The 27,278-nt window shown below is 40.1% G+C and overlaps 1 protein-coding gene and 2 non-coding genes across 7 annotated transcripts in view; all 3 read right to left on the bottom strand.

Annotated features, from left to right (window-relative positions):
* The window catches only part of TMPO (thymopoietin), a 30,591-nt gene extending 24,567 nt beyond the window's left edge, over window positions 1-6,024 (bottom strand). For 3 of the 5 annotated variants that reach the window (XM_047865877.1, XM_047865878.1, XM_047865880.1), the window contains exon 1: window positions 5,491-6,024. In XM_047865877.1, the coding sequence (XP_047721833.1) occupies window positions 5,491-5,769 (279 nt within the window). In that variant the 5' untranslated portion in view covers window positions 5,770-6,024. The remainder of the gene's footprint in view (window positions 1-5,490) is intronic. The other 2 variants (XM_047865879.1, XM_047865876.1) reach the window with 2 other exon arrangements.
* An 11,571-nt stretch (window positions 6,025-17,595) lies between these two features.
* Window positions 17,596-17,667, bottom strand: TRNAW-CCA (transfer RNA tryptophan (anticodon CCA)). The gene has a single exon. It is a non-coding gene; the product is annotated as a tRNA-Trp (tRNA).
* A 592-nt stretch (window positions 17,668-18,259) lies between these two features.
* TRNAD-GUC (transfer RNA aspartic acid (anticodon GUC)) lies at window positions 18,260-18,331 on the bottom strand. Its single transcript has one exon. It is a non-coding gene; the product is annotated as a tRNA-Asp (tRNA).
* Between the last annotated feature and the right edge of the window lie 8,947 nt (window positions 18,332-27,278).

The raw sequence follows: 27,278 nt of genomic DNA, 5'->3' as shown, positions 1-27,278 counted from the left end.
AATAACAAAGACTTAGGGTGCTTGGGTGGCTCAGTCGGTTGGGCACCTGGGTGGCTCAGTTTAAGTGTCCAACTTGGGCTCAGGTCATGATCTCACCATTTATGGGTTCGGGCCCCGTGTTGGGCTCTGCGCTGACAGCTCAGAGCCTACAGCCTGCTTTGCATTCTGTGTCTCCCTCTCTGTCTCTCCCCTGCTTGTGCTCTCTCTCAAAAGTAAACATTAAAAAAATTTTAAGAATAACAAGGGCTTATCAAATCAAGCAGAAAACCAACTCTTAATATTTTCTTAAAACATAATGAAAGATTACAGCTGTACAAAGAAATCTTGAGGCCAACAAACCAGCTTATGCAAAGTCAAGCAAAGCAGGAGTTCATAACAGGCTACCTGATTTTTATTTTTAATTTGCAGGGAGAAAAGTTCCAGAAATGTAATGCCATTTAGAAAAAAAATTTTTTAAAAACATTTATTCATTTTTGAGAGACTGAGTGCAAGCAGGAGAGGGCAGAGAGAGAGGGAGACACAGAATCCAAAGCAGGCTCCAGGCTCTGAGCTGTCAGCACAGAGCCAGATGCGGGGCTCGAACTCACAAACCATGAGACTATGAGAATTTTATTCCTTTAAGTAAAATCACATACTCTTAGTTTCATTCAGTTAAAAATACTACATACCTAGTATGTGCCAGGCACTGTTCTCCAGTTTCTTCCCAACTAGCAGATGATCTCTAACATCTTTTTCAACTTTAAAATCCAACAGTTCTTTGATATCACCTATGAGCTACTATTATTTTCATTTTTTTAAGTTTTAAGTAGGCTCTATGAGCAACGAAGGGCTTGAACACATGACCCTGAGATTAATAAAAGTTGCATGCCCTACTGACTGACCCAGCCCGGAGCCCCCAGCTACTCCTATTTTTAAATTTCTACCATAGGTAGCAAGATTAGTATAACAATAATTATTTTTATAAAATAGATTCTACTGAGCACTTAGTATGTACCAAATTGTGTTCTGAGTACCTTCCTTACATGTATTATAGAATCCTAAAGATCCTATGAAATAGATACTAACACCCCCATTTTACAAGAGAGGACACTGAAGTTCAAAGATGCACAGCTAACTCTAGCAATATAGTAACATTTGAACAAAGTATGCATACATCACTTTCACAAAGTTACCTCATCCAATTCTGAAAAAAAAATATTATGGTAACATTGTATTGCTCTGGCGCTAAGTAAACACAAAAAATTTCAGAAATCACATGTTTTAATAGGGATCAACTGCTGAGCACTAGACACCTTAACAAATTATCTCTTGTAATCCTCAATTAAGTAGCTACTAGTAGTTACTAGATTATTCCTATTTTCCAGGTGAAAATTGATCTGATAGGCAATGTTCATCTTTCAAGAAGGTCCTCTGAATAAGTGTCAGAGCTGGAAATTTAATGTACTATATAACTCTGATTCAGAAGTCCACACTTAACACCTTATTGTAGACTATGGTAGTCAATTTATGATTTAATTAACATACTTTTTACTGTTGTCCTCCATGTCTTTAAATATTTCTTAAGAATTCATGATCCACTTGATCAGACCATTCAAGAATGCTATGCTCCATTAGATTCTAAATAGCTACAACTGCTTTGCACCTTAGAACAAAAAGGCAGATTGCCAACTTTTTGAATGTTTATTTTTCTGTCGGCAATCCAGGTAATTTTAACACCTAAAAATGCTGGTGTCATCAAGATGCATAAAATAAAAAGTTTAAAAGAAAACTAAAACCAAAAACCAAATTTTGAATATGCAAATATTTTTGTCATATCACACCAAATGAATCTAAGAAACCATGGCTATGGCTGAAATGGAAAGGGGCTCTCCTTTAATTAAAAATATTCTGGGGCCCCTGGGTGGCTCAGTCAGTCAGGCATCTGACTCTTGATTTTGGCTCAGGTCATGATCTCTCAGTTCGGTGAGTTTGAGCCCTGTGTTGAGTTCTGTGCTGACACTGCAGAACCTGTTTGGGATTCTCTCTCTCTGCCTCTCACTGTTCTCCCCCAACTTGTGTGTGCTCTCACAGTCGTGGGATGGAGAACCATGTAGGGCTCCACTCTGGGCATGGAGCCTGCCTGGAATTCTCTCTCCCTCTGCCCCTCTCCCCCACTAGCATTCTGTCTCTTAAAAGAAATGAACATTAAGAAAGAGAAAAAAAAAAAAACAAACAAAAAAAACTCCTCATAAACCCATGTTTAAATGGAAGGCAACTGCTACATCTTTGGTCAAATCCACAGTAATGTTTGATTTATTTATAAAATGTTAAAAGCTGGGGCACCTGGCTGGCTCAGCCAGTGGAGCACGTGACTCAATCTCAGGGTCATGAGTTCAAGCCCCACATGGGGCGGGAGCCTACTTAAAAAAAAAAAAAAGTTAAAAATTTACCACTTAGGGGCACCTGGGTGGCTCAATCGGTTAAGCCTCCAACTCTTGGTTTCAGCTCAGGTTCTGATCTTGCAGTTCATGGGTTCGAGCCTCGCACCAGGCTCTGCACTGACTAAGGAGTGGGCTTGGGATCCTCTTTCTGCTTCTCCCATTCTCTCTCTCAAAAACTAAATAAACTAAAAAAAAAATTAGCACTTAAAAATCTGCCTAATCTACAACTCTCCAACATAATTTGACTTTCTCCTGGGTTATACTCTTTAAAAAATGTAACTATATTGTTATTACATATAAGGCTAACAATTGCCATGATATAAAATTTTGTACATATAAGAGGAATGTGCCATGGAGAATAATTTCATCTATTATTATAGATACCCTAAGATTCTTTTCCTCTCAACTCAAGATATTTTTCCTATGCCTGGTAAAGTCTATCAGATTCCTAAGTTAAATTATAAGTCACTTTTACTTAATGTGCTTTAAAGCAGAAAACGATGCTAGTGACCAAATAATCACTATCAACTTTTTCAATTTGTTCATGCCATTAAGTCTGGCCAAGGCTTGGGTATTTGAGCTTCAAATACCCAAGGCAGAGAAGACTATGGCTTCTATGCCTATGAAATAGTTTTCCTCTATACAGACTAAAACATTAAATGAAATATAAAGGGCTTAGCATGCCACTGGACATTGTAGATTCTATTAAAATGTTAATTCCTTTCACCCAGAATTTATTTGCATGGTGCTGATCAACTCTGATAACATGAGAAATTTGTTGAGATAAAATGTGTAAATAACAAACATGACATGATCGATTAACATACCCCAAAAAAACCCAACAAATTTAAATAATTATATGGTCATGGTTGGCAGGGTCTGCAGAAATCAATCTCTGGTTGTTAGAGCACTTGGTAGGAACTCAAAAGTGTTGGATAACTGAAATTTTTACACCCCCAAGAAAACAGGGTAGATTGGGACATACTTTAAAAAAACATTTTTTTTAAGGATTATTTATTTTGGAGACAGAAAGAGGCACAGTGCAAGCAGGGAGGGGCAGAGAGAGAGGGAGAGACAGAATCTGAAGCAGGCTCCAGGCTCTGAGCTGTCAGCACAGATCCCAATGTGGGGCTTGAACCCACGAACCATGAGATCATGACTGAGCCACCCAGGCGGGACATGCTTTTTTAAAAAACTGAAGTATAACTAACGTGGTATTATATTAGTTGGGAAATATTCTCTAAACATCAAAACCAACATGATGTTTTCTGTTTAAAATGAATCCTAAAAATAAGAACAGGGGTGCCTGGGTGGCTGGGTCAGTTGGGCGTCCAACTTCAGATTGGGTCAGGATCTCAGTTTGCGGGTTCAGCCCCACATCGGGCTCTCTGTTGTCAGCACAGAGCCCGTTTAGAGCCTCTCTCTCCCTACCCCGCTCTCTTTTTCTCTCTCTAAAATAAACATTAAAAAAAAAGAATGAATAATCCTATCATAAACACAACCAAGTACTTCCATGGCTCAAGAATACGTTTGCACAGAGACACTATAGAGTTCTACAGGAGACTTTTTTAAGTGTGCTGATTTAAATGGAAAAGATTGCACTTCCAACAAAATCTTGACTAAAGTCATTTGAATATCTTTTCCAGAGGGGTTGGAGAAAAACGAGACAATGGATATGCTTTACTTTTAAAGTAAATTTCTCTTTATTATGGAGAAGTAAGTTGGCTTTCTTCAAATCCACAAAAACAGACATCTGAAGCAGTAAGATGCAGTTGGTCTTTTATTTAATGAATAAATATTTGACACTACTACGTGCCAGGCACTGACTTAAGACATAAGATTTTCAATTTCTCTAGAGCCCAGGCTAAGATTTTCAGTTAAACCTACATCTATTACATCTTTCTCATTCCCACCTGGGCAGTCCAGAAAAACACATCAGAGTTTTAAAAACTAAAGTTAAACAACACAACTTCTAAAGAAGCAGTACTTTTGAGTTATCAAAACTCAACAACTCTAAACTCCACAATGTCTTACAAAGTTACATCCAATCACTAGTTTCAAGTACACTCTCACCATGATTTGAAATGTGAGAAGTAGGCAGTTCACACAAAGCAGCATATAAAAACTCACAGAAAAGCAATTCTGAAACAAAACATGAGTCTGCCAGAACCAATCTGAGATTTACCTAGATTTAGATATTCCAAATTGCAGTTACTGACATATCAGAATGCCAAGAAATAAGTATCTCCTGGTTCTGAAATCTCTCCTTTTCTCATGCAAAATTTACCAAAAAGGGAAAAAAATACAAAATCCAAGCCCTTAGAAACTAGAATTTCCAAACATCTGAATGTTTATACCTGCTTAAAGATGTTAAGTGTTCATTTCAATTTAGAGTAACACTGCCCCGCCAAAAGACGGCCTGTTGCTGGACAAACAGTAACAAACAAGAAAAACAAAAACCGTTCAAAAAGCCCTCCATATGCAAAACCATAAAAAGGCGGGAATTTCATGATTTCAAATTTTGGTTAGAAATGAATATGTCACAAATTGCCCTCCAGGGAGCGCTCTGGGCCTCGGTTACCAGTCATTTCAGTTAATAAAGCGGGAAAACGTTCGAACGTAACCTACAGCAGTTTCAGGCTGACCCTCAAGGGCTTTCGAATCCGGCACAGAAGTCGCCGTCGAAATACCACTCTTGTTGGCGATCAAGGAACACCGAGGTACCCGCGCGCACCAATCACCCCCGTCACAGAAGAGCAAACGCCAACTTCACACCTTCCAGACACACAGCCGCGAGCCCCGCGACCCCAACTTCGCGACTCTCCCCTCCAGCGACCTCCCCTTCCAGAGCTTGCAAGCCTGCGGCGAAGGAGGCAAAGGAGCCAAATCCTGCGTCCGCAGACCCAAAGGCTAGCCTCCCGGTTGGGCGCTGGGGCAGCCCCGCCGCCGAGGAGGCCCGAGGGGGCGCCAAGGAGGGAGGGCGGCGAGCGCGCGCGGGCGGCGGAGGTGGGGGGAGGAGGGCGACAACCGCCAATCGCCCGCCTTTGTGGCCCCGGCCGGGCGTCCTTACCCTGCCGACGGCGGCCCGGCTGCGGCCTGCGACCGCGGCTCCGGAGCCGAGGACTGGGGTGGGCTCGCGCTCCTCGTCGCTGGAGAAGTCCGGAGGCCCCTTGCTGTTGGCACCCGCGGCGAGCGGCGGCCGGTTGCGCGCCGTGAGGTGCTGCAGGTAGAGCTGCACGTATACGTCTTTGCGCTGCTCCCCGACCGGGAGCGTCACATTGTTGGCGACCAACTCACTCTTCAACTTCTCTTTCGTCAGGACCGAGGGGTCCTCCAGGAACTCCGGCATCTCCGCGACGAATCCCTTTCCCCGCAGCCTTCACACCCGCCGCTCACGCCGGCGCGCTCGCTCCTTGCCCGGGGGCGGGGGGGACCGCGCTGTCGCCTCTGAGCCTCACGGCTCCCGCCCGGGAGGAGCGCCGCAGAGCAAAGCAAAAACTCCCACACACAAAGCAAAGCAAAAGCCGGACACAAAAGCCCACCGAGCCTAAGTGCGGACCAAGTGCGGCTAAGATAAGAGCCCCCACTAACCCCAGCCCACACACTACACAAGCGAGGAGAGAGCAGCTTGTTTCGCCCACGCCCCAAGAACGCGCGCCGCCATTGGCCCGCGGTGGGAGGAAGCCGAACGGTGATTGGTGGGAGCCCTCGCGCGGGTTCCATTAGCCACCGCACGGTGCGAGAGGTGGTAGAAACGCAGTTTAAAAGCCGCTCGGGCGGGAGCCCTGGAGGCTTGGCCCGTTTCTGTTTCCCTTTTCTCCACCCTTCCCCTAAGACGCTGATAAGGGACAAGTAGTACTCTTCTGTGTGCGGTTTCCTTCCCCCGCCCTGCTTGAGAAGAACCTTTCCTCTCTAGGGTCGATCGCCTTCGAAGGGGCCGAGTTTCACGCCAGCTGCGAGGACCAGGGGCTGGGCCTTTCTCAATCGTAGGACACTGATTTACAGAAGAATGACCGCAGCCTTTCCTTCCCCATATACTCGCCCTGAAGGGAAAGAAAAGGATCGACGCGTGCTCTTCGGCACTCCTCTTCCTTGATCTGTTTTACCTGTGGGGAGCGAAGGGGAGAGCAAGCAGTTAAATCCCTCTCTCTGCTTGCGAAGGCTTCTTTTGTTCCTGAAATCCAGGAAAAGCAAAAGCTTGACTCCTGGGCACTTTAAAATGCCCCCGAGTTTGTGACAAAATTGTATCGTCAGATATTCTATTTGCTTCTTAGCCTACAGGTTGGGACGTTTATAAATTATTTAATTTTGAACAGATGGGGCACAACTGCATTTTTGTTGAGAGCATCTCTGGATTAGATCCTTATACCCATAAGTATCTTACCATAACTTAAACCTAATGTTAAATAATACAGCAAGACGAAGCGAAACATCTAGGAATACTTTAATGGGCAACTTAAGATAACGGAGATGGTGCATACCTAGATTTTAATCACAGAGGACCCTGGTGAGCTATAATCAGGACGGGAATCCTAATCAAACCCATATTATTGATCCATATAAAAAGTCTCAAATTTCATGAAGTTAAAATGTCTTCCTGAAAGCAAATGCCACTGATGACAAATACTTGTGTTTCTTACGAATATAGATGTTCCAAGATGCTTTCTTCCAAGAAAGAAACTGACCTGAATCATTTCCCTAGAATTCTGACCTCCAGACTGCTTTATAAGCTGCTTAAAAAATTTTTTTAAATGTTTATCTGATTTCTGCATGGTTGTTTAAATTTGGGTAAGTTTTTTAAAAATGCCTTCACTAAAAATGTTCCCTGTGAGTTAAGTCATTTTATTTTGCTCAAATTGAGGAGACATTGTTTAATGATGGATTCTTTAGCTAGGGGCAATTTTATATTTATTTTCTAAAACTCAGTTTTTACAGATATTTAAGCAATAGTAATAAGCTCAGTAATATAAATTAAAACATTTTAACTAGCAATTTATTTTGTACATTTTTAGGATGTTTTGTGAAAGTTATCTCATTTTTCTCCCCATGGGTTCCCTGGGCACATAAGCAATTGCATTTATCTTCATAGGCGGAACTGAACTGAGAGGCAAAGGACCATGAGTTTGCACTGACTGGTAACCCCACAAATTAATTAATGCACGTGGGACAGTCCCAGTCTGCATAATCTCAGCAATGATGGGTCTATTCTACCCTAATTGAATTAGCAAATTATCCTGCTATATTGTAACTTGCTAGGGGAAAAATTTGGCTCTGGCCTGACTGTACTAATAGTTTTTAAGAGGTAGGTTTTGCTGCTGTACCCGAAAAGGGTCAGAGTTACCAGGGCTATATAGGATGTGACCAGGGTGGGACACAGAAGAGTTCTGGGCTCTGACTGCTGCCCTGTCGTCTGAGGATACCTGAGCAGCTTGGTCCCTGAAATAGATCCTTAGAGAAGGAGGCATCACTGATCCCTGAAGATAATATTCTACCTAAATTTTTATGTGAGTAGAATACAATGCTGAAGTCACAGAACCACCTGAGAATGGGGCAATGGCTTTTTTCATAGGGTCCTTGCACCAGATATTTTTCCATTTTCTACGCAGTTTAATCCTTGGAAACAATAATTTTTCCTGCTTTGCAACCACAAACCAAAAAAAACCCACAAAAAAATCACCTGTTGAGTCTGCAAGGTATTTGTGTTATCAAGTTGTTTTAAATAGACACAATACTATGCCTTACAGGCCAACATTAAAGAATGTAATTCTCAAAGAACTGCATTCTAGGAGGCATGTGACTCTTGATCTCAGGGCTGTAAATTCGAGCCCAGCGTTGGGTATAGAGATTACTTTAAGAAACAATCTTTAAACAAACAAACAAAAAACCCCACTACATTCCAGATGCTTGAAATGAATATTCCTTGAGCAAAAACAATTTTCATTCCCTTTCATTAATTAACTCTTCTTTCTTATCTCTAGACACTATCAATTGGAGGTTACTTGCAGATTCTACAACCATGTCAGTAGACATGGTTGATATCGTAAGCTATCAGACAGTGAGATTGCCTTTCTACATCACAAAGTCATGACTTGTCAAATTCAGACTTGGAATTGTCCTACACACATCAGGTATATCCCCAGAACTATTAATTTTTTAGTGATGAAGGTAGCTTTTGCTTTTACTCTGCTGTAGGGCTCCTAAGTAGAAGTTATTTTTTTCTTCATACTCCATGTATCTTAAGACCAAGAGGACAGAGCCTGGGTGGCCTCTCTGTTCCCAATGACTACTTCAAAACTATTTCTCCTCTTTCCTCCTTCAAAAACATTTGAAGTTTATACACCTGACTAAATCACCCTTTACCATCTTTATCATTTATCAACCTGACCACTCTCCCTCAGATATTATAGGTTGTTTTTCCTTGCTCTAGGTTTCTCCACCATTCCTGTCTATATTCTCTGTGAATTTAACATTTTTACAGATGGACCATGCAACCAGCACTTGGCCTTTTATTTTTATTTATTTTAAGTTTATTTATTTATTAAAGTAACCTCTATATCCAACATGGGGCTCAAACTCATGACCCCAAGCTCAAGAGTCACATGCTCTTCCAACTGAGCCAGCCAGGCACTCCTAGCACTTGGCCTTTCAGATCTTTGACCTCTTCATCTCCAACAATTTGTTCCTCTATTCTATTTCATCCATCCACTCCAAGTGGTAATATTCTGAACGGTATCATCAATAACTCTTTTACCTTCCAACTGTCCATTTCAAGCATCCCAGTTGTCAATCACTAGCCTTTTCCCCTCAGCTCATTTAATATACTCTCACTGACCTATTAACACCCTCAATCCATTAAGCCCAACACTTAAACTAAAGTCTATTAATATGCTTCTGACATCATTAATACTTCCAACTCACCCAACGTAGAGTCCTTGATCAATCCTTGTAATTGCTCTTTTGCAAACATTTTCAACTCTCTTACCCCAATGTCTCTATCTTTCTCACTTGGAGGAACCTCAAAGTAGAAACCCAGTCTTGCTTGGACTAAGCCCTGCTGAAACAAACTTTTCCATTCCATTGCTTGCATCCAAGTAGCAAAGATTGCTATAGAAAAATCATACGAAAGGACTGACTGGTTTTAATTTATGACCTCATACCTCATGGGAGCACTTCAACTGGCTGGCAAAACTATTCATTCTCTGGATGAATCATTCATACTTTGACTTCTCTACTCACATCTCTCATATCCTTTCCCCCACCTGTCCTCATTTTCAGCCAGAGAACTTGCATCATATTTGAGAAACTAGAAACCATCTACAGGGAATGCCTCAACTTCAGAAGGTCACATCTGTACCCATTTGCTCTTGCATTTTTCTTGTTTCTTTTTTTTAATTTTCTTTTTTTATTTTTTAAAATTTACATACAAATTAGTTAGCTTATAGTGAAACAATGATTTCAGGAGTAGATTCCTTAATGCCCCTTACCCATTTAGCCCATCCCCCCTCCCATAACCCCTCCAAGGAACCCTCAGTTTGTTCTCTATATATATGAGTCTCTTCTGTTTTGTCCCCTCCCTGTTTTTATATTATTTTTGTTTCCCTTCCCTTATGTTCATCTGTTTTGTCTCTTAAAGTCCTCATATGAGTGAAGTCATATGATTTTGTCTTTCTCTGACTGACTAATTCCACTTAGCATAAAACCCTCCAGTTCCATCCACGTAGTTGCAAATGGCAAGATTTCATTCTTTTTGATTGCGAGTAATACTCCATTGTATATATATACCACATCTTTATCCATTCATCCATCGATGGACATCTGGGCTCTTTCCGTACTTTGGCTATTGTTGATAGTGCTGCTATGAACATGGGGGTGCATGTGTCCCTTCGAAACAGCACACCTGTATCCCGTTGATAAATGCCTAGTAGTGCAATCGCTGGGTCATAGGGTAGTTCTATTTTTAGTTTTTTGAGGAACCTCCATACTGTTTTCCAGAGTGGCTGCACCAGCTTGCATTCCCACCAACAATGCAAAAGAGATCCTCTTTCTCCACATCCTCGCCAACATCTGTTGTTGCCTGCGTTGTTAATGTTAGCCATTCTGACAGGTGTAAGGTGGTATCTCCTTGTGGTTTTGATTTGTATTTCCCTGATGATTGATGTTGAGCATTTTTTCATGTGTCGGTTGGCCATCTGCATGTCTTTCTTGGAGAAGTGTCTATTCATGTCTTTTGCCCATTTCTTCACTGGATTATTTGTTTTTTGGGTGTTGAGTTTGAGAAGTTCTATATAGATTTTGGATGCTAACCCTTTATCTGATATGTCATTTGTAAATATCTTCTCCCATTATGTCAGTCGCCTTTTAGTTTTGCTGATTGTTTCCTTTGCTGTGCAGAAGCTTTTTATTTTGATGAGGTCCCAGTAGTTCATTTTTGCTTTTGTTTCCCTTGCCTCCGGAGATGTGTTGAGTAAGAAGTTGCTGTGGCCAAGATCAAAGAGGTTTTTGCCTGCTTTCTCCTCAAGGATTTTGATGGCTTCCTGTCTTACATTTAGGTCTTTTCCATTTTGAGTTTATTTTTGTGTATGGTGTAAGAAAGTGGTCCAGGTTCATTCTTCTGCATGTTGCTGTCCAGTTTTCCCAGCACCATTTGCTGAAGAGACTGTCTTCATTCTATTGGATATTCTTTCCTGCTTTGTCAAAGATTAGTTGGCCATACATTTGTGGGTCCATTTCTGGGTTCTCTATTCTGTTCCATTGATCTGAGTGTCTGTTCTTGTGCCAGTACCATACTGTCTTGATGATTACAGCTTTGTAGTATAGCTTGAGGTCTGGGATTGTGATGCCTCCTGCTTTGGTTTTCTTTTTCAAGATTGCTTTGGCTATTCGGGGTCTTTGTGGTTCCACACAAATGCATTTTTCTTGTTTCAATGGAAGAGAGAACTATCATAGAGAACTCTGTCACTTGTACTCTGGATCTCATCCTTCTCTCCTGCTCAAGGACTTGATTTGTTGAGTCATCATCTGTGAAATTTCTTACTTTTTTTTTTAATTTTAAATAGGCTCCATGATCAACATGGGGCTTGAACTCACAACTCTGAGATCAAGAGTCACATGCTGTACCGCCCTGTGAAATTTCTTAATTGGGGAAAAAAAAAAAAAAAGACTTGGCATTTTATTTTGTTTTATTCATACAATATAAAAATTTTTTATATTATATTTTCTGTTGAAATTGGTATTGGGTTTTATTTATTTATTTATTTAGTTAGTTTGTTAGTTAGTTAGTTATCTATCTATCCTGGTATAGATTACAAAAAATCTTTAAAATTATAGCATTGATACCCAAAACCTAGGGAAACAGGAAATATATTCCTATGTGAAGCCACAGCTTAAAAAATAAATCAATGGAATTACTTTGTCAGAAAACTGTTCTGAAACTTATGATTTTTTCATAAATCACTTGCATAACTAACTGCCTTCATTTCCCATTTTGAACTTCTTAATGTTATTAACATAGAGCTGACTTTTTTGTTCTTCATTATCTCATTTTGCGTGGTTCTGAATTTAAAAGTGTCACCTCAAAGCAGATGACAAACATTATTGACTTTTTTTTAATAATATGAGAGGATGGGGTGCCTGGGTGGCTCAGTCAGTTGAATGTCTGACTTTGGTTCAGGTCACAAACTCATGGTTTGTGAGTTTGAGCCCCGCATCGGGCTCTGTGCTGACAGCTCAGAGCCTGGAGCCTGCTTTGGATCCTGTGTCTCCCTCTCTCTCTGTGCCTCCCTGCTCATGCTCTGTCTCTCTCTCTCTCTCAAAAGTAAAAATAAAAACATTAAAAAATATATAAGAGGATGTTCACAGTAGAAAAAAGTAGAGAACCATATCAGAGTAAGATCTCAGTTCTATAAAAACTGAAGTGTGTAGGGATATGTGTATATTTAAAAATATACACATAGAAAAAACCCTAAATGAACATAGACCAAAAAATTTTTTTTAATATTTATTTTTGAGAGAGAGAGAGAGAGAGAGAGCGAGCATGGGGGAGGGGCAGAGAGAGGGAGAGACACAGAATCTGAAGCAGGCTCCAGGCTCTGAGCTGTCAGCACAGAACCCGATGCAGGGCTCGAACTTGCAAACTGTGAGATCATGACCTGAGCTGAAGTCAGACACTTAATCAACTGAGCCACCCAGGCACCCCTAGACCAAAATTGTTTTTAATGTTTATTTATTTTTGAGAGAGAGAGATAGAGCACACGCACAGGGGAGGGGCAGAGAGACAAAGAATCCCAAGCAGGCTCTGCGCTGTCAGTGCAGCGCCCAATGCAGGGTGTGAACTCACCAGCCACAAGATCATGACCTGAGCCAAAACCAAGAGTCAGATTTGTAACTGATTGAGCCACCTGAGCTGAAACCAAGAGTTAGATACTTAACTGACCGAGCCACCCAGGCGCCCCTGGACCAAAATGTTTGTGGTAATTTCATCTAGGTGTTGGGGCACAAATGATTTTTATTTTCTTTCTTATTTTTTCTGTGTTTCTCAATATTTCCACAATGAACACATGATTTTTATAAACATAACTACTTTTCTTTTTGAATTAGTTTGAGAAATTGGAAAATCCCTTGGCTTATCAGAATTCAGAGTCTTTCAGTTTTGTATTTCCAAAGGCTCCATTTTATCAGTTCATCTAGAGTACATGAGTCTTAGGAAACTGATTAAAAACAGTCTCGGGGGGCCTGGGTGGCTCAGTCGGTTGAGCATCAGACTCTTGATTTCAGCTCAGGTCATGGTCTCAGGGTCATGAGATCAAGCCTTGTGTCAGGCTCCATGCTGACGGTGGAGCCTGCTTGAGATTCTCACCCCGACCCCCTCTGCTACTTTCCCCTGCTCACATTCTCTCTAGGAAAAAAAAAAAATCTCAAAAGAGAAACGTAATTTATTAAACAGGTGAAATAAATGCTCGGAGCATTCTATGCCAGTGGATAAATTCATTTGGAAGGATAAATGACTGGAACATTTCTAGTGAAACAGAACAAAATCACAGGTCTATTAAGTGGGAATTCAAATATGGATCTGTATTTCAGAGCTTCTTTACTGACATCATTCCTATATAATGGTTGTAGAAGTTAAAATGAAGTGTTCAACTACATGGTCAACTAATCTTTGACAAAGCAGGGAAGACTTCCAATGGAAAAAAAGACAGTCTCTTCAACAAATGGTGTTGGGAAAACTGGACACAACATGCAGAAGATTGCAACTGGACTACTTTCTTATACCATACACAAAAATAAATGTAAAATGGATTAAAGACCTAAATGTGAGAAAGGAAACCATCAAAATCCTAGAGGAGAACACAGGCAGCGACCTCTTTTACTTTGGCAGGAGCAGTTTCTTACTAGACATGTTGCTGCAGGCAAGGGAAACAAAAGCAAACATGAACTACAGGGACTTCATCAAGATAAAGAGCTTCTGCCAAAAAAAAAAAAAAAAAAAAAAAGAAAGAAAAAAATCTGCACACTGAAGGAAATAATCAACAAAACTAAAAGGTAGCCTACAGAATGGGAGAAGATATTTGCAAATGACATATCTGATAAAGGATTAGTATCCAAAATCTACAAAGAACTTCTCAAATTCAACACTCAAAAAACAAACAACCCAGTTAAGAAATGGGCAGAAGACACAAACACTTTTCCAAAGAAGACATCCAGATGGCTAATGGACACATAAAAGATGCTCAACATCACTCATCATCAAGGAAATACAGATCAAAATCACAATGAGATACCACCTCACACCTGTCAGAATTGCTAAAATTAACACAAGAAACAACAGGTGTTGGCGAGAATGCAGAGAAAGGGAAACCCTCTTGCACTGTTGGTGGAATGCAAACTGGTGCAGCCACTCTGGAAAACAGTATGGAAGTTCCTCAAAAAACTAAAAAATAGAACTACCTTATGATCCAGCAATTGCACTATTCGCTCTATACCCAAAGGAAATAAAAATACAGATTTGAAGGGGTATGTGTACCCTGATATTTATAGCAGCATTGTCAACAATAGCCAAACTATGGAGAGAGCCCAAATATCGGTGGTGTATATACAAAGAGGTGGTTTATATATTTACAATGGAATATTACTCGGTGATCAAAAAGAATGAAATCTTGCCATTGGCAATGACGTGGGTGGAGCTAGAATATATTATGCTAAGCAAAATAAGAGAAAGACAAATACCATATGATGTCACTCATATGTGGAATTTAAGAAACAAAACAGATGAGTATATGGGAAGGAGGGGGAAAAGAGAAGAAAGCTAAACAAACCGCAAGAGACTATTAACGATAGAGAACAAACTGAGGGTTGATGGAGGGAGGTGGGTGGGGGATGGGCTAGATGGGTGATGGGTATTAAGGAGGGCACTTCTTGTGGTGAGCACTGGGTGTCATAAGTGATGAATAACTAAATTCTACTCCTGAAACCAATATTGCACTGTATGTTAACTAACTAAAATTTAAATTAAAAAAATAAAGCGTTGGATTTTAAGTTGTTTCAAGGTTATAGCAAGTTAGCAAATGGGCTATTCTAAGAAAGTACAGACATCCAAACTTGGAAAGAAGCTGGAACCTGTGAAGTGACTGCTTTAGAGCTGTAGCAGTATAAATAATGACGTGTATGTACTGCTTTACAATATTTTTCTGTATTTTATCTCATTTGATTATTTTTAAAAATATTTTTGAGTATAGGTGACACACAGTGTTACATTAGTTTCAGGCGTACAACACAGTGACTCAACTTCTCTTATACCTTATGCTATGCTCACCACAAATGTAGCTACCATCTGTCACCATACAATGCTGTTGTAATATTGCTGACCGTATTCCCTATGCTGTGCTTTGATTCTCTTAACAACTCTGTGAGGTAAGTGGGACCTCCATTCTGGCCTTGCTGTATAGGCCAGTGGTTCTTAAACTTTAGCTGGGATCAGAAGGCCTGGAAGGCCTGGTGAACACTGGTGGTTAAATGCTAGGCCCTGTCCCCGGATTTTTCTGAATCTGTAGGTATGGGGTGAGGCCAGAATATTTGCATTTCTAACTTATTCATAGGAAACTGTCTGGAAATAACAGCTCTAAGCCACCTTTTTGTTTTTTTTTCACTCTTTGTAAAACCAGAGCTGGTCACAGTCTTGAATAATAGCTTTGCATTGCTCTCAGAATAAAATCTAAATTAGAAGGTTCTGAGTGATCTGACTCCTGTTTACCTCTATAGCTTTCTGTCTCTTTCTCTCCAGCCATACTAGAGAAATAGCAGTACTCCAAAGAAGCTGTATCAGTTTGCTAGGGCTGCCATAACAAAATGATTAGCAGGTAACATTACACGTTCACCTTTCAAGAGTATGATTTTGTACAAATAAGATAACATGCTTGATCCAAGCTAAGATCAAGCAAGTATTGTTACAGATATATGATATGTATGCAAAGGTTGCTGGGGGAGAGGGAACATAACTTCTATTATGGACTGAATTGTATACCCTCAAAATTCATATGTTGAAGCCCTAACCCCCAGTACCTCAAAATGTGACGATATTTGGAGACAAGGACTGTTAACAGGTAATTAAGTTAAAACGAGGCCATTAGAGCAGGCCCTAATCCAAACTGACTAGTTTACTTGTAAAAGAAAACTTGAACACATAGACATCATCAGAGGTGTGCACATGCAGAGGTATGATCATTGAGGACACAGTGAGAAGGTGGCCATCTATAAGCCAAGAACAGATCTCAGAAGAAAACAGCCCTGCTGTCACTTCGATCTTGAACTCCTAGGCAGTCCTAGCAAACTCATATAAACCTCAGGTTGAAAAAACCAGATCTTTGGGACATTATGGACAGTGCTCAACTTATAGAAGGCATTCAAATATGTCTACTGGATAAATGTCTTAAAGTCACATAGGAAAATTTTGTTTTTCAAGATCCTCCTTTATGAGGCTTTCTTGAGCTACTAACCAAGGCAGAGTTAATGTCCCTATTTTAGCAACTCCATACTACTCTGTTCTTATTTTCAGGGTACTTAGCCCAATATATTATAGTATTTGGGTACTTTACTCAGTGTATCCTTTTCCTCAGTGCTGAGCACAGTATTAGGCTCATCATAGTTGGTGGGCCATATCTGTTGAAATGGATGGTCTAATCTTAATCCATCCAAATAGGAGAAAGAACAAACTACACAAAGTGAAAATATAATGTCCAGCTATACTGGCTATGTTAGGTTAAATCATAAGAAATTAGTATTTGATGTTTTCAAAACACTGAACAGAAAAACTCCGGGACTTTTTTGGAACATAGCCAATAAAAATCTAAAAATATTTCTCATCTTGCTATTCATTTTTTTTGTACAACAAATGTTTGACATATGCCTGTAAGGCACTATTCAGTACTAAGAGTGCTGGAACTTACAAAGGTGAATAAGTAAGCTTTGCTCCTTATTAAAAAGATTAATAGTTGAAAGTTGAATATCTGACTTTTGTCCCCACTCACCTGAATTAGTGAAAATATAAAGGGGGCATCAATACGTCACTTAAGTCCAATGGTTGCTAGCACATTCTCTGGACATTTTTTCCACCTTCATTATAAAACATTTAGTAAAGACAAGGATATGCAGCCAGTCTTGTCTGGAAACTTTGGTGACCCTTGGCAGGTCCCTATTCCTGTGTGTGCCAGTTTGTAATAGTAGGATACTAATCACACGTCGTAAGATTGCTTATTGGCACACAGGCTAAGACATATAAACTGCCATGATATTCAAAGTTAGAAAATTTTACTCTATTGTACTTGCTTTCGAAAGGCAAAGGGTCTAATACCGTTTTGGGAAAATTGGCTTGTTCATTTCTTGTGAAGGCCGTTGGGCTGATACACCCACTAATGCACAGTAGTAATGGTCCATACATATATTTCTATGTATCATGCACATTAAACGACAGAAAACTCACTTTACAAAGCAAAACAGTACAAAGCCACTAGCCTTAAGGCTCTATAATATAAAGACAGATTTGTCTTTTCGCAGACTAAGGATTACTAGGGTAACATTTGAAGGAGGAAGATTTAATCTTAAAATTAAAGGCATTTTTAAAAAATGGCGGGAATAATCCTACGTCTCTAGAGGTTAGTGGCTTAAAAGAGTAAAAGCCTCATGACCCCGACGTGATTCGAACACGCAGCCTTCTGATCTGGAGTCAGACGCGCTACCGTTGCGCCACGAGGTCCTGCTGGGCTGTGGCTCGCGCAGTTTCTTAGGACTCAAGTATCATGGCGCTTCTCCCGGACGCATTTTTTTTCTTCACGTCTTTCCTTGCCCCTCCACCCAGTACAGATTGGAACTGGAGACTGATCCTTTTGGCACCCAAATTTTACTGACCGCTAATCCTCTACCTAACTTGGGGAGGAACCAAAGGAAGCGGGAGAACGGAGTTTCCCTTTCAGTCGAGTCCCCAGGGTCAAGGGAAACTGTTCCTTCCTCTTCTATAGCAAGCAATTTCCGTTCTTACCCGCCCCTTTAGGCGCGGAACTCCGCCTTCCCTCTCCCCTCCCCCCCGGGTTGCGCGCGCGGAGTTCGTGACCTCCAGTTGGAATTTGTCGGGCGTTTCTGCGCAAGCGCATGTCTTTGCCAGCTAGTCCCTGGTAGCTAGCGCCAGTTGTATAAAGCATTGCTCTAAGGGTATGGTTTTATTTCACCGTGAGTGTTAAGCTTAAAAGTACCATTTTTAAAAGATGCGCTTACAGAGGATATTATGTATTGTATATGTCAGCAGGTTTGCACCTCATAGTTGAGCAGTTGGATTAATAAAATTTGCCGGCCTCCCCGTCGGGGAATTGAACCCCGGTCTCCCGCGTGACAGGCGGGGATACTAACCACTATACTAACGAGGAGCTGTCGCTTTTGTTCTTCCCAAATATCTCTTCAAAAGTAGAAAAGATTCCCTCCCTAGGCTACTTTCCTTTCCGCTTGCCACCCGGAAGTGTGACGATCCGGACACCTGGACCTCTGCCTGCTCTCTATCCCCTTTGGGCACCTTGGACTCTTCGTCCGTGGAAAGAGTAAATTATTTAGAATAAGTGAAACAAAATGCGCTTCCAGTTTTAGTGGTGGTGAATTGTTGAAAATAATTTTCCGGAGCTCTTTATACTTTCCAGATGACTTAGGTTTCTTGTTGGAGTTTTTTATTTAATAGTGACCAAAAGGATGTGAGTTGAAGCAGAACTTTACCTTCACTTACTTATATTTTCATTCAGAAGTCGAAGTCCAAGGATATCATATGGTTGCCAGATGTCCAGGGCTGCCAGGGTTGTCCCACAGTACAGTGCCTCCTCAAACAATTTGTAAGCTTTTGTTACACCAAAGGGCTCATGCATTGGACCAGCTGAGGCCAGATGAAATCCTGTTAGCTGATTTTTTTTTCTGTATTTCGGTCTCTTTCCTGAGGCGTCTACAGTTTACTCGAAAATGACAAACACGTAAGTGGTAAAGTAATAATACATTTAAGTAATTCAAAACAAGGATGTGCCATTAATTAAACATAGGGTTAGGAAGGTGTGCTAATTTGTACCGTCTTTAGCTTTTTCATAAACAGGATCAAACCTGTTCTGTGGAGGACCTTACACATAAACTTTTGACATTATCTTTAATGCAAATTCACAGAGTCGCAGACATGACTGAAAGTTTTCATTGTAGAACTTAAGCTTACATGTCTTAAGGAATCCATTCCTTGTAGTGTACTGTGAATTACTACTTTATTTTTCTTTTCTTTTTTTTTTTTTTTTTGGTCATAGGTTACAGGGTGTTTTCCATCTGATGAAAGGGATTATTTAATCCAGACTTTTGAAAAATAGCAATTTCTGAGGCCTGTTTTGGCATATTTTTTCCACTTTTAAATACACCTAAGGCCTCAAAAAACTTCCACGGTCTGTGGCCTCCTCCTACTTCTGATTTTCAAATAACTTTTGTGAAGTCCAAAGGGCACTGTGATAACTATGCTGACGGCTTTTTCCTTGTAAGATTGAAGGGATTTGTCCCAGGTCTCTCAGTTGCCAAAACCGCCTGTCTTCACCCCTCCCCCACCTGGTAGGAGAAGAGGCTTAATCCTGTCCCTTCAGAAGAGACATCATCCTCTCCACCTAAGCTGTGATAAAGCTATGCCAGTGTTCACACATTGTGTTCTTACTTTTTTTTTCCTCCCTAGAGAAATGAAGAAGCAGCCTGAGTCAGCAGAGATCATGGAGCAGGAAACTCAGCACCTGCTGTCCATTTCCCTAAAATGGAAAGGAAGAGAGGATAATTAACCTGAACAGGGTAAGGGAGCTCAGAGATTCCTCACTGTCAGCGCTGGTGAAAGTAAAGGTTAAAATCTGACTGGCAGTAGAGAGAGCATAGAACTCTCAGGAAGTGAATAGTATGATGACAGTCGATGTTATTGAACGTTTCAAATCTTGATCCACCTAAATAACTGGTTGTCTAGCTTATCACAGCTTGTAGAACCATTTGTATTCATCTCTTCAACAGTCCGGTGAGGTCAATAAGGCAGGTGTTTTATCCCTATTTTACAGGTGGATAAAGAGAATTTTGTAGAGTCACACAGATAGGAAGTGGTAATAGGCTAGGAATCACCCAAGCCTTGACAGCAAATCTTGTGCAAAACTCATCCTGCTGTATAGTTCCACATAGTTGTATGTTAATAAATAAGTGTTATGGAGAGAAAATCTTACCACTAGTGTCAACATATGTGTCATGCTTGTTCCTGTATTAATATTCACTAATCTCTAATTGCTTAGGCACTGCGGTTACTCATTTACTATTGAACCTAAAATGTGCCAGACATTGTTTTAGACATATGGGCAGGTTTTAATGGATAAATGTTGTTCTTGGGGAGCTTATATCCTAATAGAAAGAAGACAATAAACAATGAATGTAATAAATGAATATGCTAGATGGTGACAAGAGTGTAAATAGAAAAAAAATAGCATTATAAGGGGGTCTAGAGAGGGGCAAATTAAATACAATGGTCAAACAGGCCTCCTTTTAATAAGGTAGCATTCGAACAGACTTGAAGTAAGGGGTGTAGTCATATAGCTAGCTACAATGATTGTAGGACCTGAAAGGTTGTTGTAAAGACTTTGGCTTTTATTCTGGGGAGAAATGAGCTGCTGTCGGGTTTTGAACAGAGAAGTGACCTGTTCTGATTTATGTGTTGTTTTTTTTTTTTATTAAAAACTTTCTTCAACGTTTATTTATTTTTTGGGGGGGACAGAGACAGAGCATGAACGGGGGAGGGGCAGAGAGAGAGGGAGACACAGAATGGGAAACAGGCTCCAGGCTCCGAGCCATCAGCCCAGAGCCTGACGCCGGGCTCGAACTCCCGGACCACGAGATCATGACCTGGCTGAAGTCGGACGCTTAACCGACTGTGCCACCCAGGCGCCCCATGATTTATGTTTTAAAGAGTTTTTGCCTACTGGGTTGAGAATAGACTGTAGGGGGCTAAGAGCAGAAGCAGGGAGACCAGTGAGGTCTATTGCAATAACCAATGTGGGAGGTGAGGTAGTTGAAGCCAGTGTGGGAGTCGTGGAGAATGGGACAGGTGCTGATAGATTTTGAAAGTGGAGCCTGTAGAACTTCCTGACACCATGAATTTGAGGTGTAAGAGTAAAAGATGAATCAAAGACGCTTCTAAACTTTTTGGCTTGAGCAGTTGGAAGAACAGAGTTGCCATCAACTGAAGTGGAGAATAGTGCACAATTTCAGAGGGCACCATATTCATAGTCCACGTGAAGGAAGCAAGAATTCCTGGCCCTTTTAAGGCTCTTCTAGGTAGACCAAGAGTCAACTTGACATGAGACATATTAATAGGAAAAAATAAAATTTAATAGCACACACAGGGAATCCATACAGAGATGGAAATTCAAAAGACAGACAAAATGAGGTATATATGTCATTATGAACTGAGGTGAAGGGGGTAAGGGTCTTGGACTTCAAAGAGAAGGGATGTATTCTTCAGGAAGCATGAAAAACAGTAAATATTTGGAAAAAGAGAAAACATTTGGTAAACAAATGTTCGCTGGGCCACTCAGAAACAATGGGACAAAGAGAAGACTTAAACAGGCCTTCCTGGTTTCCTCCCTGTCTACCATATTGTAATGTAGTTACATATATCTCAATTCTTTTAGGCAGTTATAGGGTAGCTAAAGAGTCTTTTCTGAAACAACTATGTTGGTATTGATTTTTTTTTTAATTTTTAAAAAATGTTTATTTATTTTTGAGCTTCCAGCACAGAGCCCGAGAGGGGACTCAAACCCACAAACCATGAGATCATGACCTGAGCTGATATCAGATGCTTAACTGACTGAGTCACCCAGGTGCCCCTGGATTGCTTTTTTTTAACTCAAAATAATCTTAATGCCAAAGTGGCCTATTTCAGGACAGCCTGCTCTTGGCCCCTAACAAGGGCACCCTGAGGAGGAGGCAGGGCACCATTCACACAGATGTTCTGTGGATGGCACTCCTTGGAAGTGTGCAATATGTCAGCTCTGCACATGGAGCAGTATTTTTAGGGATAATAAGTATTTCAGTTTTGGCTGTGTTAAGGGTGAGACATTGAGTAGGTAGTTGAACATAATGGTTGAATACTCATTGTAGAGGTCATTGTGCTGGGTGCTGGAGGTGCTATGATGAACAAAGACCCTAACTCAAGGAACTTTTATTTGAGGGGAGGAGACATATCTTTAATCAAAGAATAATTAAACAACAACAAAAAAGTGAAATTACAATTGTGACAGTTACTAAGAAGAAGATGCAGAAGGAAGAGATTTCTTGGTAGATGGTACTGCAAAGGTTATAGGAACTGAAGAAATGTGGTGAGTAGAGGGGTTGAAAGAAGTTGGAAGTGGCTAGAGATCATGAGGAGGTTCATAGGAGAGATGAGGTTGAACGGCCAATGGGAGTAGGGTGGGTGATACAGGATCTCTCAAGCTGTGTTAACTTTTCCTTGGCCTCTTAATAATTTTTAAAATAAATGTGTTTGGAGGTGCCTGGGTAGCTCAGCTGGTTGAGCACCTGACTCTTGATTTTGACTCAGGTCCTAGTCTCAGGGTCATGTGATCAAGCCCCACATGGAGCCCCAGTTCTCTCTCTCTCCCTCTGCCCCTCTCCCCCAACTCATGCTCTCTCTCTAAAAAAAATAATAAAAAAATAAATGTTTATTTATTATTTTTAAGGTTTATTGAGTTATAGTTTACATATAGTAAAATTCATTCTTTTTTAGGTGTACTGTTTTATGAATTTTGACCATAATCAAATTATAGACTATTTCTTTCTTTTTTTTTTTTTTAAGTTATAGACTGTTTCTATTACTCCTATCACTTTCATCACAAACTTTCCTTATGCCCCTTCCCTCCAACCCCAGGCATCACTGATATGATTTCCGGTTTCCTGAATTGAATGCCAGATTAATGGAAATGTACAGATTGTAACCCTTCAAATATGGCATCTTTGAGTTAGCATGATGCTTTTCAGAGTCATCCACATTGTTTCTTCTATCAGTGGGATTTTTTTTTCCATTGTTGATTAGTGTACCATTGTATGGATGTTTATCCAATCACTAGTTGATAGACATTTGAGTTGTTTCCAGTTTTTGACTATTATAAATATAGCTATTATAAACATTCCTGTTGTTAAAAAGAAACAATAGGCCAAAATGGAGTCACTTTTGTTATACTCCACAAAGACTTAACCTAGTTGCAGTTTTCGTGTCTCCCAGGAGTGAAATTTTAAACCAATCAGTCTGGAATTGCCTAATCAGCCCTTGTGAGGTAATCTGCATGTTAAGATCGCCTGCTCTTCCCCTTAAGGGAAAGGTGAACTTGCCTGAAACAATCCTTTCCTTTGCTAACAACCTTCCTGTTTCTGTCTATAAAATTTATTTGATACAGTTCTTTGCAGCTCCTTTCTACTTGCTGGATGGGATGCTTACCAATTTATAAATCGTTGAAAAAAGCCAATTAGATCTTCAAATTTACCCAGGTGAATTTTGTTTTTTTTAACAGTATACAGGTTTTTGCATCTTCATTTCTCTTAGGTCAAAACTAGGAGTGAATAACTAACTGGGTCTTAGGGTGAATGTGTGTTTGCCTTTATAAGAAACTGCCAAACTGTTTCCCTAACTGGAATATTTTACATTCTCACTAACAACAAAGGAACATTCTTATTGTTCCACATCTTTACTAGCACTCACTTGATATTATAAGTATTTTTTTATTTGAGCCATTCTATAAGCAATGTAGTAGGATCTCTCTGTGGTTAATAAAACTTTCCCTAATGATTAATGATGTTGAGCATATTTTCATGGGTGTATTTTAAGCATCTTAATGTTTTGCCTATTTTTCAGTTGGGTGGTTTTCTTATTGAATTTTGAAAGTTTTTTAAATGTATTCTGATTCCTTTTTTTTTTTTTTTGATTTCTTGTTTTTTTAAAATCTGTTATATATCTTGGGATAGATCAACACATATATAATATATCTTGGGAGATGCATTTTCTCCTAAGCTGTGTCTTGTTTTATTTCATTCTCTTAAAGAATTTTTGATTTTATCAGAACATACATGACTTGGTTTCTTGTGTTTCTTCCCTTTTTTCTCTATTATTTTCACTTCCTCAACTCAACCTTTGAACATAATGTAAACAAGAACTTGGGCCAGCACACTACCCAACATTCTCTTTTTCCTTTCCTCTTCCTCCATAATTAAAGAAAAGCCTAAATTCCTCCTGGGTAGTTTTTGGATTCTATAATAATTCATTCACAGAAACATGATTTCCATTTATTAAAATGCAAAAGTTCCTATGCAAATATTGAACTAACCCTCCATAAATATTAAAATTCAAATTCAAAGGTGAATGTTTATGATTTGGGCCTGGAAGACAGATGTAACTGGGAGCAAGTTGAGAATATTAAGGGAAAAAAAAAATTCTATTGAGGATGCTCATACTTCACTGTTTCACAGCCTGACTTACTTAAATAATCCAGAGTTAAAGCTGAGAGGCAAGCATCTTTCTCCCTCCAGTATAATCAAGTTTAGTCTTTTCCTTCTCATTAAAAAGACCATATAAACAAAAAAACCAACAAACAAAAGATAACCGTATTGATCTATTCTTTGTGCCAGGCATGGAGTTAGGCATAGGGGACAAAGATATGAGTAATATCACTTCCTGCCCTTGAAGAACTCAGATTTCATGGGGTGGGGTAACTGCTGGACTCTTTTACTAATAGTTTGTTAAGTGCTATAATGGAGGCATAGTCCATGCTTACAAATAGGCTCTCTTTTAAGTGTTTTACATAAGATAACTAGTGTTTGTTTCAATCCTGTAAGTTTGGTGCAGTAATTCTTCCACTTTTACAGATGAGACTGAGTCACAAAACAGTTAAGGTCACACAGAAAGAGATGGAAATATGTGCAAAATACTATGGGATTACAGAGAAGGAAGGACTGGCTCTGCCTGGGTTTTTCAAAGAAAACCTACTTTCAGCTCAGCCTTCCAAAGATGATGATGAGGTTTGAAAGAGAAGGGAAGGGGCGCCTGGGTGGCTCAGTTGGTTGAGTGTCTGACTCTTGGTTTCATCTCAGATTCATTCATCTCATTGTTCATGAGTTTGACCCCTCCATTGGGCTCTACGTTGTCAGTGTGGAGCCTGCTTGGAATTCTCTCTCCTCTCTCTGCCCTTCCCCCAGTTATTCTCTCTCTTGCTCTCTCTCTCTCTTTAAAAATAAATGAATTTAAAAAAAAGAAAGGAAGAGTATGTGGGGGTTTCATAAAGTAGAGGGGCTGCTGCTGGTGGGATAGGATTGCAGGAGGCAGGAAATGTTTTCAGCATTCATTATAATGCACAGTGGGGATAGGTAAAAATCACAGACTTTGAGGAGCTGGCAGGAACCTTACAGATCTTTTCAATCCTTTCATTTATACAGGTAAGGAAACTGAGGCCCAGAGATCTCCAGTGATTTCCCTAATTCTTAGGGCCAAGAATGTCACCACTTTCCCCTTTATTTGTTGCAGTGATGCAAAGGAATCCAGGGCACCAGATCTTGGCATCATCTTCCCTGTGGCTATCTTTCCCTGGGCTGGTCTCAGCTTCTTTTCCTTTGAGGAAAGCACCTGCTGGCATTTGTCTCAAGCCTCGAGGTCGTTGACCTTTCTGTTCTGACTTTTTCCTGCCTTGCTGACCACCTACTGGCTTGCCGGTGTTAGTAATTGTGCTCATTGATCTGTCCGACCTTAAGGCAAGCACTGACCCCACTGGGAAGACCCCTGGGTCCTACTGACCCACACTTTTCCCTAGCCCTTTGGGGTCAGTTTTCAGGCAGCTGGAAGGACAAATCCATTCTGCTTATTTGGGGTGGGGTGAAATAGTGTCTACTTCTTTGCTTTAGTCTTTACCTGTTAGCTCTTCTAAAAGCAAAGCAACAGAAAAATTCCTACTTTAAATGCACTACTCAGGTCTGGCATTGAAGTGCCATCTTAGGAAACAGCTGCCTGTAGCACTTTTGAAATTTCTAACTTTTATTTGTGAATGACTCATGTGATTAGGAAGGTTATTAGAATTTGTTGTTAAAAACGAAGTTGATAGTACAATAAATGAGGGGAAAACTAGCACGAAATAGTATGTGGAGTACTATTTTTATGTGCATTTATAAATATTAAATTTTTTTTAAGTTTATTTGTTTAAGTAATCTCTACACCCAATGTGGGGCTCAAACTCACAAACCTGAGATCAAGAGCAGCATGCTTCACAGACTGAGCCAGCCAGGCGCCCTGCATTTATAAATATTGAAAGAAGTCTGGAAGGAAATACGTGAAAATATTAAAAATAGTTATATCTGGGTTAGAACATATTGATGATCCCTGTTCTTTTGGCTTTTCTATATTTTCCAAGTTTTCTACTATGTGCATATATTATTCTTGAACATAGAGAAACAGTAACTTTTTTAAGTTACTAATACCAAGGAAAGCAAATAGCTTACATGCACACCTGTGATGGTCTTCCCTAGAACTATAGTGACTATTCTACTGTGATTTTCCTTGTTAGTTGATTTCATTTTGCATTTTACATTGTTTTACTTTCTTAAGGCAGGGAGGTGAAGGGACGAGGAAGCAAACTTAAACGTCAGTAAAACAGGGCGTGCAGCCTTTTCCCCTTGTCCCTTTGTCTTCCGGCCCCTGTGTTCCCAGTCTTTTGTTGTTCGCTGCAAGGATTTTGATTCAGGATTTAAAGAAAAACAAGTGCCGGCCTTCCGTGCGCCCTCTGGTGTCCCAGTGAGGTATAATCAGACAGAACCCACAAAGATCACAGCCATTTTCACACAACACTCTCCCCAAATGGTGATGCCTGGAGACGAGAATGTCTGGTATTTTAGAGGAAGGAATCACACACCAACAAGCTTTGTAGGTTTAGTCTTTGAAACTATAGGTGTGGCTACTGATTTTAAAAAAACACTTAAAATCAGCATTGGCATATTTAAAAGAAATCTAAATAATAAGTCAATTCTGAAAGGATTCAGACAGGTTTCTGGTTTCTAAAACTAAGAAAGTCAAACTTTGTTCTATAATCATAGCAAGTCAATACTTTGGATTCATTTTCAACACATTAGGTGAAAGAGGTCGGGATACTTAGATTTTAGATTGACTCCTGATAATGATTTCTGCCACTTTGAGCTTTATCAGTATATTATGAGAGTTGATATTGAAAGTCCTTTTATTTTCTTTTAAAGTTTGTTTATGAATGTATGTATGTATGTGAGTAATCTCTACACCCAACATGGGGCTCCAACTCATGA

This window comes from Prionailurus viverrinus, chromosome B4 (genome assembly GCF_022837055.1).
Source record: "Prionailurus viverrinus isolate Anna chromosome B4, UM_Priviv_1.0, whole genome shotgun sequence".
Classification (NCBI taxonomy): domain Eukaryota; kingdom Metazoa; phylum Chordata; class Mammalia; order Carnivora; family Felidae; genus Prionailurus; species Prionailurus viverrinus.
The sequence above is the reverse complement of the archived record's forward strand: the minus strand, read 5'-3'. Positions and strand labels throughout refer to the sequence as shown.